The 16,976-nt window shown below is 48.3% G+C and overlaps 1 protein-coding gene across 4 annotated transcripts in view; it reads left to right on the plus strand.

Moving 5' to 3' along the window:
• Positions 1–5,461: 5,461 nt before the first annotated feature.
• ARHGAP44 (Rho GTPase activating protein 44) overlaps positions 5,462–16,976 on the plus strand; it is a 181,846-nt gene continuing 170,331 nt past the window's right edge. For all 4 annotated transcript variants that reach the window (XR_013552095.2, XM_078437734.2, XM_078437735.2 and 1 more), the window contains exon 1: positions 5,462–5,891. Coding sequence is in view for 3 of the 4 variants with exons in the window: in XM_078437734.2 (XP_078293860.1) it covers positions 5,839–5,891 (53 nt within the window). In the remaining variant the exon portion in view is untranslated. The remainder of the gene's footprint in view (positions 5,892–16,976) is intronic.

Below are 16,976 nucleotides of genomic sequence, written 5' to 3' on the forward strand. Positions count from 1 at the left end.
TAAAGCTCCTCAATGCAAAGGCTGGCGGTATGGTGCATGTCCCTTTAACCCACATGCCATTGGCCAAAGCGGTCACACTGTCAAGTCCAAAGATACTAGGTAGAGACATACACCCCGCCCGTCATTAGGCTTTGGCAAAGGTATAGATCCAAGGGGAGCTGAAAAATTGGATGTGGTTCCTGCACAAAGATAGGAACATCTATCACCTTGTTTAAAAGAGTCTTTAGACTAGGTATGTTTCAGTGGTGTAAATTTTATACCTGCAGAGAGAAAGGTGATCCGAATCTGAAAAGGATAAACAATATCTTTCATTTATAGTGTAGCACTGAATGTTATTTTGAATGTTAGGTACACCCAGGTCAAAAGCAATGCATTGAGCAAATAGTTCGGTCAGTTCACTGGCTCCCCAAATTTATGGCTCAGAGATTCTATTCTATAACCCCCCCCCCCCCCCCCCCCGCCATATAGTAGGTGATGAGAGTGGCTTGGAGAGACCAAGTAAAATGACTGGCCATACTTATGCTGAGCATGTCACATCTTGCTCGGTTTTCTCTGTTCTGCTGGATTCTGTATTTTGAATTCCATTCTACAGATTAGCGCTCTCCAAAAGATTTATTGTGGCGATGGAGATGTTCTATTTTACACGAATACGGTAGCCACTAGACGCTTGGGGTCTTTGGTTATTAGAAATATGGCCTGGGGCACCTGGGTGGTTCAGTCCATTGAGCATCAGACTTTGGCTCAGGTCATGCTCTCACAGTTCGTGAGTTCGAGCCCTGCATTGGGCTCTGTGCTGACAATGTGGAGCCTGCTTGGGATTCTCTCTCTCTCTCTCTCTCTCTCTCTGCCCCTCCCCAACTTGTGCTCTTTCTCTTTCTCTCTGTCTCTCTCAAAATAAATAAATAAACTTAAAAAAAATGTGACTAGTGTAATTGAGGAACTGAATTTCTAATTTTATTTAACTTTATTTAAAATTATGTTTAGGGGCGCCTGGGTGGCTCAGTTGGTTAAGTGTCCGACTTCGGCTCAGGTCATGGTCTCACGGTTCGTGGGTTCAAGCCCCACGTCGGGCTCTGTGCTGACAGCTCCGAGCCTGGAGTCTGCTTCGGATTCTGTGTCTCCCTCTCTCTCTGCCCCTCCCCCGCTCATGCTCTGTATCTCTCTCTCAAAAATAAATAAATGTTGAAAAAAATTAAATTATGTTTAAATAACCCTGTATCTCTGCTGATGCCCATGTTGGGCAGGGCAGACTCCAGCAAATGTTTGGATTCAGATTGTAGATGCTAAAACCCCTCTAATTCAGAGCCTCCTAAGTGGCATGTCAGATTTCAAAGAAAACGTATCTCAGTTAAATAGTACTACAACATTGTTGAAGCAAGTGAGAAGCCCGTATGTGGTTGGGCAAAGCAAGTCATGTGACCGAACTTAAAGTCAATATGCAGCAGGAAGTGGAATCCTTCCATAGACCAAAGTTGAGCAAAGAAGTAACAGAATCTCATTTCTTCTTTCTCCTCCTCCTCCTCTACTTTTCTTCTTCCTCCCCCCCTTCCCCCCTCCTCCTGCAAATGAACTTAATTTTAAGTCTATTCTTAGTTTAGATTTTTTAGTCTAGTTTTTGAATTTAATGTCAGATCATTCAGGGCGTCTGTCCTTCACATCTTGGCCATCGCAGCCTTCTTGTCATCTTCAATCCCAACGGCAGAAACACCCAGCACCTTCGGGTACTTTTGTATACCCTCGCAGCACACATTCAACAAATCGTTGCACGTGGCTTGGTGCAGAGAACTCTGCTGCCACCACAGGACTGTGGTTTGGGTACCCAGGCACTCTATGTAGACATCTTTACTGCTCCTGTGCCTTAAAAGGCACAGGGTCTCCGTGAACTTAGCCACTGCTAGCCATCACCTAAGAAGTGGTGCATAGAAGGTGCACTCCCCCTCTGTGGTATAGCTGCCTCCAACCTGCCAGCACCCATCTGAAATTTTTTGTGACCACAGGAAGGAGCCAGGAGCAAGTAATCTTCCTTAGAGACACCATGTGTAGCAGTCAGCTTAGGCTTGATTGTGCTGCAGTAACAAATGATCCCCAGACCCTGTAACTTACAAAACAGGTATTATTTTTCACTCCAGCCAGCTGGCTAGGACTCTGATCCACAGCAGCCCTTAACTGGGTCATAGCTGGTCTTCCAGCAGAGTGAAAAAAGGAGGAGGCGGGGATTACAAAATGACTCTTACAAATCTGCTCAGAAGTGGCGTAAATCACTCCATGCATATTTTATGTCCAAAGAGAATTTCATGATCGATATTTTGTTAATGTTTATTTATTTTTGAGAGAGGGAGAGAGAGAGTGTGCAAGCGGGGGTGGGGCAGAGAGAGAGGGAGACACAGAATCCCAAGCAGGCTCCAGGCTCCAAGCTGTCAGCACAGAGCCCGACACAGGGCTCGAACTCATGAACCATGAGATCATGACCTGAGCTGAAGTCCGACACTTAACTGACTGAGCCACTCAGGTGCCCCCCGCCTTTAAAAAAATGTTTATTTACTTTCAATCTTGACCTCACTGGGAAGGTCAAATATAATCCCCCTTCATAGGTACAGGCAATGAAAATTTGAACAACAATCAAATTTGTCCGAGCATCATCTACTTTTCCTCTCCCTCTGTCCCCTTCTACAGCCCTATTGTCATCTTCAACACCTCAGAGCCAGTGCGTACTTTATCTAGAAGAAGCAGGATAGTGTGTTCTTCAAACTTTACCATATTTGGTACAGACCACTAAAGTTCCAACGCCTGTATTCTTCAAACTCAAAACGCTTTTCTTTAGAAAGTCTATTCTCACGTGTGTTTCTGAAGCGTGCTTTGAAAGATCAGATGAGGAGACCTGATACCCCCCTTTCTCTTTTTTATTCCGCACTGCCGTCCCTTCCCTGGGTAGGAAACAGAAAAACACGAGCTGCTTCCCAAATGGAGGAAAACCACATGGGAGAACAGGAAATATGTGAAGAAGCCATCAGTTAATAAAATGCACACTAGCAGGGTAGGCTGTGTCTGTGGAGAAGTAGAAAGTTCCCTTTTCGAATGGAAGTATCTCCAGATTGAAGACCGAGACTGGCGTGATATTGGAATTGTCTACCGGAGTTCCCTGATACTAGGGATGTCCAATAGAACTTTCTGAGATGATAGGAATGTTCTATATCTGCACTGTCCAGTATAGCCCATGTGGTTATTAGGCACTCACAATGTGGCTAGGAGGACTGAAGAGCTCAATTTTTTTTTTTAACGTTTATTTATTTTTGAGACAGAGAGAGACAGAGCATGAACGGGGGAGGGTCAGAGAGAGAGGGAGACACAGAATCTGAAACAGGCTCCAGGCTCTGAGCCATCAGCACAGAGCCCGACGCGGGGCTCGAACCCACGGACTGCGAGATCATGACCTGAGCCGAAGTCGGACACTTAGCCGACTGAGCCACCCAGTCGCCTCTGAGGAGCTCAATTTTTAATGTTTATTTAGTTTTGAGAGAGAGACAGAGAGAGACAGAGAGAGCAAGTGGGGGAGGGCCAGAGAGAGGGGGAGGGCAGAGGATCCCAAGTAGGCTCCGTGCTGATAGCACAGAGCCCCACTCGGGGCTGGAACTCGCGAACCGTGAGATCATGACCTGGGCCTAAGTCAGACGCTTAACCGACTGAGCCACCCAGGTGCCCCTGAGGAGCTAAATTTTTAATTTCATTTAATTTTAATTAACTTAAATTTCAATACCCAAATGCAGTCGATGGCGACTGCATTTATTGGACATTGCAGTTCTAGATGGTAGCAGAGACAGCGTTGCTAAAAGTCATACAGTGGGGGCAGCTGGGTGGCTCAGTCGGCTAAGCACTGGACACTTGGTTTGGGCTCAGGTCACGATCTCACATCTTCATGGGTTCGAGCCCCGCAGCGGGCTCTGGGATGGCAGTGTGGAGGCTGCTTGGGATTCTCTCTGCCCCTCCCCCACGTGCACTGTCTCTGTCTCTCTCAAAACAAAATAAAACACTTTAAAAAAAAAAGTCATACAGTGACCTTAATGCCTCTCTGTTATGTATACATATAAAAACCAGGCTACCCCCCTGGCTTTTAAAAATATCACAAAGTGGAAATAATTGCAGTTTCTATAAAAACTTTATTGACTTTATAAGCAGAGCACAGTTGGTTAAGAGCAAATCATGCCTTCCCTTATTAATTGGCTGGAGTTGCCTGACCTAATAAGCGGAGGCTAAATTCACAATTAATTAAAGATTTCATGTTCATTCAGCCAAGACTTGCCTCAAACCATCTCTTGTTCAGCTGCCCAGCAAGACACTTAGAACCATATTTAGGCCATCTTGCGTCTATAATCAACATATGCAAAATATACCATCTCAGAGAAGTTCTCTCATTGATCAGATTCGTCATTCTATTTCGGAAGAACATTCTGCTCCATTGTGCAAAGTATAATCATAGTTGTAGGCAACGAATGTATGACATAGAAATTTATATGTTATTTAATTATTGGTAATTTAGCAGATAGTTGTCTTTGCTTATCTGCTGGGCAATATTAAAGGTCTATTAGAGAGGAGAACACGGCGGCTTAGAGAGGTTATGTAATTTTTTCCAAAGGTTATATAATTGGGTTTTGGAATTCTAACATACGAACTCGTGTCTGATCCAAAGCCCCTACCAGCCAACAATACTATTCTTACTTGACAGGTGGTGAGAAAAACCTATTTGGAATCACCTATCTGTTCTGAAGCACGGAGCCCGCAGAAAGTCACAATCCCTTTTCAAAGAGTCAACTGATCCTAATGGAGAGCTGTTGTGGAGCACCCTCCGGGCCTGCCACAGCTGTTGCCCCTTGGTCCCCTGGAGGTGGAAGGGAAATGGGAACAGCTATGAGACTGGGATGTAAGCCACGCAAGGAAGCCGTCCCAGTCAAGCCGCTTGCGTAGACACGATGCTACGATGATCCTACCCTTCCTCTATCTGGGCTTCTGGTTACTTACTGGGTATGGTGAAAATCAAGGATGAAACTTCTGTGACGCCTGCCCTGCAGGGCCAAGCCCCGGGCCCCAAGCTTAATTGTGCACCTCAACAACTACCAGGTGCCCTGACGCAATATTATGAGCCACGTACCCGCCGGCCTAAATCTTCTTCCCGTGAATTCGAAACAGCAAAGCCTCACATTCACTTAGAATACAATGAAAGGCAGATGCTCGCTTTCCTTATCTGCCGTTGGAGTCCTGGTTCCACTTTTGCTATTTTTAAAGCCGCGAAACCTTTCCCTTCCTGGAGTGCCACCGCGCAACCCCATCCCCCCCGCCCCCCTCTCCCGGACCCCGCCCGGCGACGTGACCGGCCTCCACCTCCGCGCGCCTCCGTCCTTGCAAAACTTTGCACGCGGCAAGGTGGGCAGCGGGGGCAGGACTACAAGTCCCAGAATGCACGGCGCCCGCCGCACAGGCGCAGCGGGGACCACCCGGCCAGCCGGCCAGGAGCCTGCGGAGCCTCCCGGGTCCCCGCGCCGGAGAGGGGCTGGGGGGCAGGCGGCCGGGCGGACCTGGCGGGCGCCGAGGGCGGCCGCGGGCGTCAGCATGCAGGCGCGGCGGCGCGCGTGAGGAGGATGCGGCAGCGGGCGCCGCGGCGGGCGGAGGAGTAGGCGGCGGTGCCCTGGGGAGGCAGCCGCGCGCGGGCCAGACGGCTCCCGGAGGCTCCGCAGTGCCGCCGCCGTCGCCCGGGAGGCTCCGCGCGGGAGCCATGTAACCTGCGGCGGGCTCCGGGCTGCTCCGTCCTCGCCCCAGCTCCCCGGCCAGCGCGGCAGCGGGGCCACGATGAAGAAGCAGTTCAATCGCATGCGCCAGCTGGCCAACCAGACGGTGGGCAGGTAGGTTCCCCCGGTGCGCGCCCGCGAGGCTGCAGCCGCCGGGGCGCGCAGGTGATGGAGCCCGCCCGGCCTCGCGACCTCGCTCCCTCCGCTCCCCGCCGCGCCTTCCCCCTGCTCCGGCCCCTGCGGGACCGCGCGCGGGCGCGACCCCTCCTCTCGGAACTTCCCCGCCCCCGGAGCCCTTCGGGGGCTCTGCCCGCTGCGCCCCGGCTCCGGTTGCCAAGCGCGAGGTGTGACGCATCCTTTACCTGCGTCCCCAGCTGCCCCTTCACCCCGTCCTCCCTGCCTTTCCCCGGGACTCCCTCCTTCGCCCCTGGCCGCCTGGCTTCCTGGAAACAGGTGTTTGCTCTGATTGTGCTGGAGGCAGCCGACCCGCAGTGGCTTCTCCGAAGATTCCCTCCCCTGCGCCGAGTTCAGGCTTCTCGGGGGTCCAGGGCAAGTGTGGGGCCTGGTCTTCGGCTTGGCAGAGCTTGAGCCCGCCCCTCCTGCCGCGTTCGTTTTCTGGGACTATGACTGTACGAGATTCTGGATCTCTTTATCGGCCGGGTTTCTTAAGGCGATAGGTGTTGGAGACGGGGGGCTCCGGAGGGGTGAGGGGAGAGGGGGGCAGGGAAGGTGCTGCTGGAATGGCGCTGCTGTGGGCTGGGTCCTAAGACCGATTTCAGTGGAGGGAGGGAGGCTGCAGAAAGGGAGGTCCAACTCCTCTGGAAGATGAGATAAGCAGAGGATCACAGCCAGGTAGGGGAGGGGAACCGAGAGGCCCTACGGTCGGGGAGAGCCAGGCCGGAGAAAGCTGCAGGACCCAGCCTGCTGTCATCGCGGTGAAATGGGCTACATCTGGGCTAGTGTCTCCAGGAGCCGCTCTGCAGGGTGCCAACATCTATTAACCGTTACATAAGGATTCTGGTGGGTCTCTTCCAAAGCTAGACGTGCTGTGAACAGGGGGTTGTGAGGCTGAGGGGGGCTTTCGTGGACCTCGTCCTGGCCCGCCGTGGCACAGGAATTCAGGTGTGCAGCCGTAAAGCCAAGTGGAAAGCAGAGAACCCAGCCTTGGGTGCAGTTCAAGTGCAGACACATCGAGGGCTCTCCACCAGGTTTACCGGGAAACCAAAATACCTTTCTTGGGTGGGAAGTGGAGCCTGAACTGGCATCTGGTAGGGTGGGGGTGGGGGTATCCCTGGGCAAGAGGGGACCCTAAACTCCCAGGTGAGCATACTGCCCCAATTACGGTGGGCATCTGAGGGCAGGGGATGCGGTGGCTCCTTATGCTTTCAGGGACTCCAGATGGTTTCCAAGTAACAATGTCTAAAATTGCCTTGGATTCATTTCCCTTTCCCAAACACATGTGCTTTAACATGAGGGGGAATTTATGAATAGCAGAGTCAGATTAGCCCAGATTTCTGGCATGGTATCGCCCCAGATATAGCCTCACGTGGGCTGCCTTTTGATGTGTTGGACACCGAGACCGTGTTTTCCCGTATAGGTCGTTGCGCAAATGGTAGTCCAGCTGACCTGTCTTTGATATCTTGATTTCTGCCTCCCTCTGAGGGCTGGCATCAGGCATCCCGACAGACCACCTAAGCGATCAGGAGGCTCCTGGCCGCAGACTTGGATGGCTCGACTCGCTTGGTGTTGGGGGTTTCAGCTCAGGGCTCGAATGGGAATGTAAGCAAGGTGTTCAGGCTTCCTCCCTGGCGCCCTGGAAACCAACCATCTCCGCTGCCTCTTTGCAGGACTTGTCTCAGAGTGGTAAGATTTGTGAACCTTAGGCATAAAACCTTTTTTTTTTTTACCCTCATCCACAGAGGGAATGACAAAGGAACACGGGGAGTTGGGTTTCAGAACCGGTGAGTGACCTTACTTATTTAAGAAAGCGCATTCTCGGAAGTCCAAGCAGCTGGTCACCAAGAGGTACTTTCCACCCGTCTGTTGGGACTTGGGTGGGTCCCAGCGTGTGAATGAATGCTGTCTGTCTGTCAGATGGCACCCGCTATGTTACGCACCAGGGAAAGTGAAGGCCGGTCCACCACTGTGTCTCACCGATAGGTATCCCTTTTGGTGACATTCATTTTTATTTATTTTTAAGTTCATTTTGAGAGAGCGAGCAGAGTGAGGAAGGAGGAGGGGGAGAGGGGGAGAGAGAATACCAGGCGGGCTCTGCGCCGAAAGGCTCTCCCTCGGATGTTGAGATCATGACCTGAGCGGAGCTCAAGAGTGGGATGCTTAACCGACTGAGCCACCCAGGCGCCCCCCTTTTGGTGACATTTAGAGTGAACTTTTTTTTTTTTTTTTAATTTTTTTTTTTCCACGTTTTTTTTTTATTTATTTTTGGGACAGAGAGAGACAGAGCATGAACGGGGGAGGGGCAGAGAGAGAGGGAGACACAGAATCGGAAACAGGCTCCAGGCTCTGAGCTGTCAGCACAGAGCCTGACGCGGGGCTCGAACTCACGGACCGCGAGATCGTGACCTGAGCTGAAGTCAGAGGCTTAACCGACTGCGCCACCCAGGCGCCCCTAGAGTGAACTTTTTTTTTTTTTTTTAAATTTTTTTTTCAACGTTTTTTTTTATTTATTTATTTTTGGGACAGAGAGAGACAGAGCATGAACAGGGGAGGGGCAGAGAGAGAGGGAGACACAGAATCGGAAACAGGCTCCAGGCTCCGAGCCATCAGCCCAGAGCCTGACGCGGGGCTCGAACTCACGGACCGTGAGATCGTGACCTGGCTGAAGTCGGACGCTTAACCGACTGCGCCACCCAGGCGCCCCTAGAGTGAACTTTTTAAAGCCAAAGTCCGTTCGTGACGCTTGACTGTTTAAGAGTTTCCAGTGGCATCTCATTGCATTAGCATCGCAGATCTTTCCAGGGGCCTGTCGGCCCTTACCGACTTGATTCCTCTCTGTCTTCCCATGCTTGTTCTGTTGAACCCGATCTTCGTTCACCGTATTGACAAGATGAAAACCGTGTACCGTAGGGTCCACCCCGATAAAGAGGCAGCATTTGCTTTGTCCTATTGAGAAAGCAGTGAGGTGCGGGATCCTAACACCGCTCAATTTCTGGAGTCTGTAGAAGCCACAGGATTGAATGTTTGGAATTGGTGGATCGATTTACGCAGGTGCTCTGGTGAGACGCTGGCTTCTCGTCCTTGCGTGTCCGGGAAGACAAGGCTTTCCTGTGTTTGAGGGAAGACCAGCAACAAGTTTGAGGGTTATTCCTCCTCGCAGCTCTTTACCCCCTCGCCTTCCGTAAAATTACGGGTTCTGGAGATCTTCTGAACACAGAAGAGTTAGGGACTGGATGAGTCTCCTTCGCGACTTAGGAGTCGCCGTACTTAAACGTCCTCTGTGGAGTTACTAGTGTTTTCTCTCGAAGTGCTCGCGCCTGAGTGCAGAGGGCGTCGGCAACTGTGAAGAATTTATAAAATCCACCGATTGCATTTACCCGGGAAGAGAGTCGTCTCTTCCCGCAGCTGCTTGTTTCGTTTCTGCATGGCTTCTTTCTGCTTTGAATTTTCTCCTTTCAGTGCCTTCCTTTCCCTCCTCCGTCCTTTGGGAAGCCTTCCCTGGCCCCGCAAGCCTGGACCCCCGCGTGCCTGACACTGCGCTCAGCACTAGGACATGCCAAGTGAAGTGTAACTCCAAGCATCTTTGGGCAGATGCTGCGGCCATTACTGGGTTACCTGCACTACGGCACGCGCTCCTACATTCTCTCATTTCTTTCTTCCCTCCGTAAATATGTATTGAGTGTCTGCTAAGTGCCGGGCCCTGCTGTGGTTCAGGAAACCTTAGAGTGTGGAGTAAACAAAATCTCTGTCCTCTTGGAATCTGTATTGTTTAAAAAAATGTTTATTTTCGAGAGAGAGAGAGAGAGAGCGCACAAGCAGGGAGGGGCAGAGAGAGAGAATCGGAAGCAGGCTCCAGGCTCCGAGCCGTCAGCACAGAGCCCAACGCGGGGCTCAAACTCAAGAACTGTCAGATCACGAGCTGAGCCCAAGTCGGTCACTTAACCGACTGAGCCACCCAGGCGCCCCTTGGAATCTGTATTCTAAAGGCATGCTGTGGTGACATCGTATCGCAGTTTTTATCTTTGCTCGTTTATTTTTCCCTCTAGACGTCAAGTTCGTTGTGGGCAGGGACCCTAATGCCTAGCAGGTAGTAGGTTCTCCAAAATTCTTTGAGAACCGGATCAATAAGCGAGCAAAAGGTCCAGGTGCCGTGGCTGGGGAAGTCACGCAAAGTGGTTCCAAGGCCCGAGTGACTCCTGACACGGTGCCTCTTTCATGTTGTGATGGAGTGGGTGCCTTGAAGACTGGGTACAGCATCGCTGCCGGGCTTTGGAAAGACAGAACGAGGTTTAAGGGGGGAATTCGTTCTTGCCTGATTTATACGCCAGTTTGTACCTTCGAGAGCATCTGTTGGCTGCTGGGGTGAGAGGCACCCTGAACAGCATCGAGCGTTTTTCTTGGAAGTGGTGCTGGTTTGTGTCAGGAGGAATAAAGCCGTGAGCGGGAATTTAGAGACGCACCCGCAGCGAGAGACGATGGGAGTAAAACCGGCACCTTGATCTGGGGAGGAGGAAATTTCCCCCCACCTCTTCTGCCTCCGGTCTGCACCGTGAGGGTCCCAGTGGCGCCCAGCTCAGAACTGTGAGAAGGGCGAAGGGAGGCTGGCTCACATCCAGCGCTGAGCAAATGGTTGATGAGGTTCATTGTCCTGAGAAGCATGAAGGGCTTCTTAGATTTTGACAGCCATTGTCCAGTGGTGGCAACGAATGGGCGCCGTGCTCCTGTGCGTGGTGCGTTGACGGGTGACGTTCGCGGTGACTGGGAGTAGGCGAGGGGCTATGAAGTGTTGGGAGGGAGGCTTGGAAGTTCAGGGCTGTCGGGTTGGATTATTCGGTTTGGGAGGCTACGAGCTGGGAGGGGAAGACAGAGCTTTGTCTACAGGGCCCCACTTTTCCGTTTCTAGACTGCTCGGCACGCAGCCCCGAGTGGACTTGGTTTCTGGTGCACGGCTTGGCTGAGTCCCTTTGCCGCTGTGCAGCTCTCAGAATATGACTGCAGCAGCCACTGGTACCCAGATAGATGCTGAGGATGCAGAGAGAGCCTCTAGGTCAAAAACAGCCAAGCCAGTGAGGATCTTTTCCTTGAAGGTTTCTCTTTGAGACACGGCCTTGCCCATCAGCAGGCCTCCTGAGAGCCGTGACCCAATCAATAGGACATCAGGGAGAAAGTCAGAAGCCATTCTAAATTAGTCATCAGACCGCTCCATTCCCCACCTATGATTTCCTGTGAGTTGGACCCGGTAGATGGACGCAGGCCCTGCCGCGTCTTCCTGCTAACCCAGCAGGGTCGGGCAGACCCAAACCTGTCCGCGCAAGGAGCACCGTACGCATTTATTCAGTCTCAGGGCGAAGTTGTCCGTCGGAGTTCCGTGGAAGCCCATGCCTTGCCACCTGCTCTGGTGTGCATATGCGAGATAACAGAACGTACTCCCCACTTGCAGAGCACGCTAGCAAATCTGGAAGGAATATTCTCTGCCCGTGTCTTCTGAGCTCCTTACTGTGCAGATCTGCTGCCTCTCAGCCTTCTGCCGGGCTGTTCTCGGCAGTCTGTGTGAGGCTGCCTGGGTTTCCTGGAGGATGCTGTTATCCCAGACCTGCAAGTCATTGTGAGGGACTGTTCACCGGCAATTAATGACTTTCCTTCCCGCTTTACCTCCGCCGAAGAAATATATCAATATTCATTAGTGGTTTTCATGATGGGTGATAGGGACCACTTTTTTTTTTTCCCCTCTAGAAAAAGTGGGTCAGTAGCCCTGTGAATAAAGCAGTAATTTATGGTTGTTCTTTTTGGAGGGGATTAGTAGGCAATCCCTCTCATTGATAACCCAGAACAGTTCATTTCAAAGGCTGTATTGATAACGACAGCCAGTAATGAAATCGTGCTTGCGCTCAGTGTCAGGTGTAGGCAGGAGAGAAAGGGGCTCTCCTGTGGGGCGCTGGGCATCAGAGTAAGCTGGTACCCGGAACCCCACTGGCTCTGGGAAGCGTGTGGCCATCTAGCAATTTAAAACTATCCTTTCTGTCCGGGAAGCAGATGTTTTTGCTTTCGGTTTCCAACTTTAGAGTTTATTTTTAGAGTAAATGTTTATTTTCCCACAGAATTCAATTTACTTTTTTTAACTTTCTTTTTGGTTATATAAATGCTATTTGTTTATGGTAGGAAAGTTATAAACTTATAGACGGGCAAAATGTAAAACAAAAACAGTGGTCAGTAATCTCACTACCTGGGGACTACATTTAATATTTTCGGTATAATTTTCTAAGTTTTTAACAGGCAAATATATGTTCTTAAAAAAGAGAGAGAGATCATATGGTGTATACTGTTTTGCAACCTGCTTCTCCCCGCCCCCCGTGTATTACATCTTGAATATCATCTCGTGTCGACAAACTACAGTATAATTTTTCAAGGGTATGTAATATTCCATCATGGTCAACCAATTTCCTTTTGCTCATCACATAGCAAATACTTTTCACTGGTTCACTTTCGTAGGATGAAGTCTTAGAAGGGAAATTTCTGGGTGAAAGAGTATGTGAGTTTTAAAGACCACATGAGTATATATTTTGTATATAAAAACATACACGCGTATTATATGTACATTCTCGGTAGAATTGCCAATTTCTTCTCCCTAGCCCTATCAGCAAGTAATATCACAACTTTGTTGATGTGTGAGTGAAAAACCTCTCTTTGCTTCTCTTTTAACTTAAGTGAGATAGAACATCTGTTTAAGTTCACTCGATATTTCTTACCTTTTCTGAATTGCCTGCATAGGTTTTTGCCCCATTTTTCTTAGGTCACGTCATAACTGGTTTTTTTTTTTTAATTTTTTAGGTAATTTTTAACATATTAAGCATGTATGTGCTTTGTCATATGCCACACGTATACCCTATAGTTTTTTTGGCCTTTTGTATTTTGTTTGATGTCTTTTGTAGTATTTTGTGATCTTAAGTCTATCAATTTATGGTTTGTGCTTAAATATTATGCTTAGGGATGTTTTTCCCAGCCTGAGATGACAAATATTTCTACATTTTCATTACCATTTACATAATTTAATTTTACCATCAGATTTTATTATTTAAAAAATTTTTTTCAATGTTTATTTATTTTTGAGAGAGAGACAGAGTGCAAGCAGGGGAGGGGCAGAGAAAGAGGGAGACACCGAATCTGAAGCAGTCTCCGGGCTCTGAGCTGTCAGCACAGAGCCTGACGCAGGGCTTGAACTCACAGACTGCAAGATCATGACCTGAGCCGAAGTCGGACGCTTAACCTACTGAGTCACCCAGGGGCCCCTACCATCAGATTTTAAATTCATCAGTCATTAATTTTGGTGCATGACATGACTTAGGTGTCACATTTAGTTTTTTTTTTTTTTTTTAAGTAAGTAGTTACCCTACTATCAAAATGAATAATGTAATTCAATCCCACTGTATTGAAATGCCATCATGTACTAAAAAATTTCATCTACTTGGATCTATTTCTAGGCTTTCTAATTTGTTCTCTTTACCTGTCAGTTGGCAGGAATGAAAGATAGGCTCACCTGCCCAGGGGAGCAGCTGTGGGTTGCTGTCCCATGCTTCGGGTGGGAGGAGCTATGGAGTTGGTCTGGTTCCCAAATCTCAGCTTCATCCAGGGCAACTCCTTGGCTTGGCATTTAGAAATCAACAGCTCTGGGGCACCTGGGTGGCTCAGTCGCTTAAGCATCCGACTTTGGTCAGGTCACGATCCCATGGTTCCGTGAGTTCAAGCCCCGTGTCAGGTCTGTGCTGACAGCTCGGAGCCTGGAGCCGGCTTCAGATTCGTGTCTCCCTCTCTCTCTGCCCCTCCCCCGCTTATGCTGTCTCTGTCTCTCAAAAATATATAAACATTAAAAAAAAAAGAAAAACACCTCAACAGCCTTGCCTGTCTTGTGGTGCCTTCACCTCAGCTAATCTACCAATTACTCCCTTATAAAATAGAATTGCTTGGGGCACCTGGGTGGCTCAGTCGGTGAAGCATCCGACTTCAGCTCGGGTCACGATCTCGCGGTCTGTGAGTTCGAGCCCCGCGTCGGGCTCTGGGCTGATGGCTCGGAGCCTGGAGCCTGCTTCCGATTCTGTGTCTCCCTCTCTCTCTGCCCCTCTCCCGTTCATACTCTGTCTCTCTCTGTCTCAAAAATAAATAAAACATTAAAAAAAAATTTAAGAAAGAAAAAGAAAATAGAATTGCTTATATTTCCCTGACTTTGCTTGTCTGTTTATTTTTTTTTCTCAGCGTTTTTTATTAAGATGGGGGAGACTGACAGTTTTACACCAGTGAGTATGATGAGAATTCTTCCTATCTGGCAGTAGGATACGCCCGTTCAAGTCTCTTTATGATCCTATGAAATAGTTTTGTCCGTTTAAGTCCTGCAGAATTTTGTTTTTGTTTTTAGGTAATTTGTCATTGTCATTACTCTTGACTTAATACCGGGAATCTTTTGTTAAGGTCTATTTTTTTCCTCTTTTTTGGTGGAGTGTAAAAAAGTTACTGATTTTTTTTGTAATTATCTTAACCACCACCGTCATAAACATATCTCATTATTTTTAAATACTTTTAAGTTTATGTATCTTGAGAGAAGGTGTGAGCAAGTGGGGGGGGGGGGGAGGGAGAGAGAGAGAGAGAGCGCAAGCGAGCTGACAGCATGGAACCTGATGTGGGGCTTGGTCTCACGAACCATGAGATCATGACATGAGCCCAAATCAAGAGTCAGATGCTTAACCAACTGAGCCACCCAGGTGCCCCACTTTTTAAATTTTATTTATTTATTTAATGTTTATTTACTTTTAAGAGAGAGAGAGTGCGCGCGCGCGCGCGCGCGCACACACACACACACACACACACACACACACACGTGTGAGTGGGGGAGGGTCAGAGAGAGAGGGAGACACAGAATCCAAGCAGGCTCCAGCCTCCGATTTCTCAGCACAGAGCCTGACATGGGGCTTAAACCCACATGCCGTGAGATCATGACCTGAGCCCAAGTCAGACACTTAACCGACTGAGCCACCCAGGCGCCCCCAGGCACCCCGCTTTTAAACACTTTTACAAAAATTGAGGCTATTGAACTTTCTAGGTAGACATGCATATTTTCTGCAAATAATAATTTTGCCTCTTCTTCTCCAGTATTCATACTTATTTTATTATTTTGTGTAACTGCATTGTCTAGGACTTCTACAACAGTGTTAAAATACTGGAGCAGTAAGTGGGCTTCCACATCTCCTTACTGTCTTCCTTGGAAATGTATGACAGCTGGTTCAAGAGATCTTGTTTTTCAATCACATTACCTATTACATGATTTTATGATGTTACTTTGGGTTTTTCTTTGGTGCCAAAGTTAAATTTGATTAACTATATTCTCAGGGTCTTTAAAGATCATCATATCTTTTCCCTTTTAACTAATGTATTCACTTGATAATTTATGCAATAAATATTTATTGAGCACTTACTATGTCCCAGACATTGTTTTCATTCTTTTCACTGGGAATACACCAGTGACAGGGTACCTACCCGTGAGGACCTTGTGTTTTATGAATTTGACCCCCTACTGTTTTCTAATATTGACCTTTCTGTGCCTTCCTGCAGTCACTCTTATTTGACTTTAATTTGTTAGTTTTTACAAATACTACATTTAATTTACTGGAGGATTTAATTTATTTAATTTGTTGTTTTAGGATTTTGGCATTCACGATTCATAAATGAGAGCATTGAGTTTTTTTCTTTGGCTAACCCTGCCAAATTTTGATAACATTGTACAATGAAATTGCTCACTGCATTCTTTTTCCGTGCAGTGGTGAGGTTAAGGAATTACATGTTCTTTGAAGGTTGGAAACAACTTTTCTAGGACATTTTTTGGAGATAGTTCTTTGACAGTTTTCCCAATTTCTTCGTTGGACTATTGATGTTTTCTGTCTTTTCCCGGGTCATTTTTAGTAACATAGTTTATAGGAAGGCATTCATTTCACTGTGATTTTAAAATTTAATAGGATCTTTTCTGAGTATAGAATTGTATCTCCTTTATCATCCTAATTTGCATTTGTTTCTTTTTTTTTCACCTAACTAGCTTTGCCAGAGGGTTTGCTTTCCTGCACATCCTGTAGAATCACCTCTTAGGTTTAATCTATTCTTTTCTTAAAAAAATTTCTTTCTCGGGGCGCCTGGGTGGCTCAGTCGGTTAAGTGTCCAACCTAGGCTCATGTCCTGATCTCACGGTTTGTGAGTTCAAGCCCTGTGTCGGGCTCTGTGCTGACAGCTCAGAGCCTGGAGCCTGCTTTGGATTCTGTGTCTCCTCTCTCTCTGCCCCTGCCCCACTTGTGCTTTGTCTCTCTCTGTCTCTCAAAAATAAATAAATGTACCAAAAAATGTTTTTGGGGGTGCCTGGGTGGCTCAGTCGCTTAAGCGTCCGACCTCGGCTCAGGTCACGATCTCACCGTCCGTGAGTTCGAGCCCCACGTCAGGCTCTGTGCCCGCAGCTCGGGCCTTGGAGCCTGCTTCGGATTCTGTGCCTCCCTCTCTCTCTGCCCCTCCCCTGCTCATGCTCTGTCTCTCTCTGTCTCAAAAATAAAAACATTAAAAAATTAAAAAAAATTTTTTTTAAATAAAAAAATGTCTTTCTCTTTAGCTCTTGATTGGCGTTTTCTTTTTTCTGCTTGTAATAAATTTTGCTTTTTTAAGTATTTTTTTCCTTCTTGATTTCCTTGGGCTGATTGTGTTCTTTGACTAGTCTCTAGTTCTCCGTGTTGTATTCCAGTAGGTCAGGCTCTGCTATGGTCACATGTGACTTCTGGCACCTCAGTGGCTAAATATAGCCAAAGGTTATTTTAAGCTCACGTGAAACGTGAAGGGGGTCTGGGGACTTCCAAGGACAGCTTTCCATCATGTGTGATTCAGGGATGCGGTCTGATTCCTTCCCCCTTCCCCCCACCCCCATCCCCCCTCCCCCGCTACCCTGCCTCCTTCATCTCAACATGTGGCTTTCAGTCACTGCTGAAGGTGAAGAGAGAGCGCAGA

The sequence above is a fragment of the Panthera onca genome, chromosome E1 (assembly GCF_046562875.1).
Source record: "Panthera onca isolate mPanOnc1 chromosome E1, mPanOnc1 haplotype 2, whole genome shotgun sequence".
Lineage (NCBI taxonomy): Eukaryota > Metazoa > Chordata > Mammalia > Carnivora > Felidae > Panthera > Panthera onca.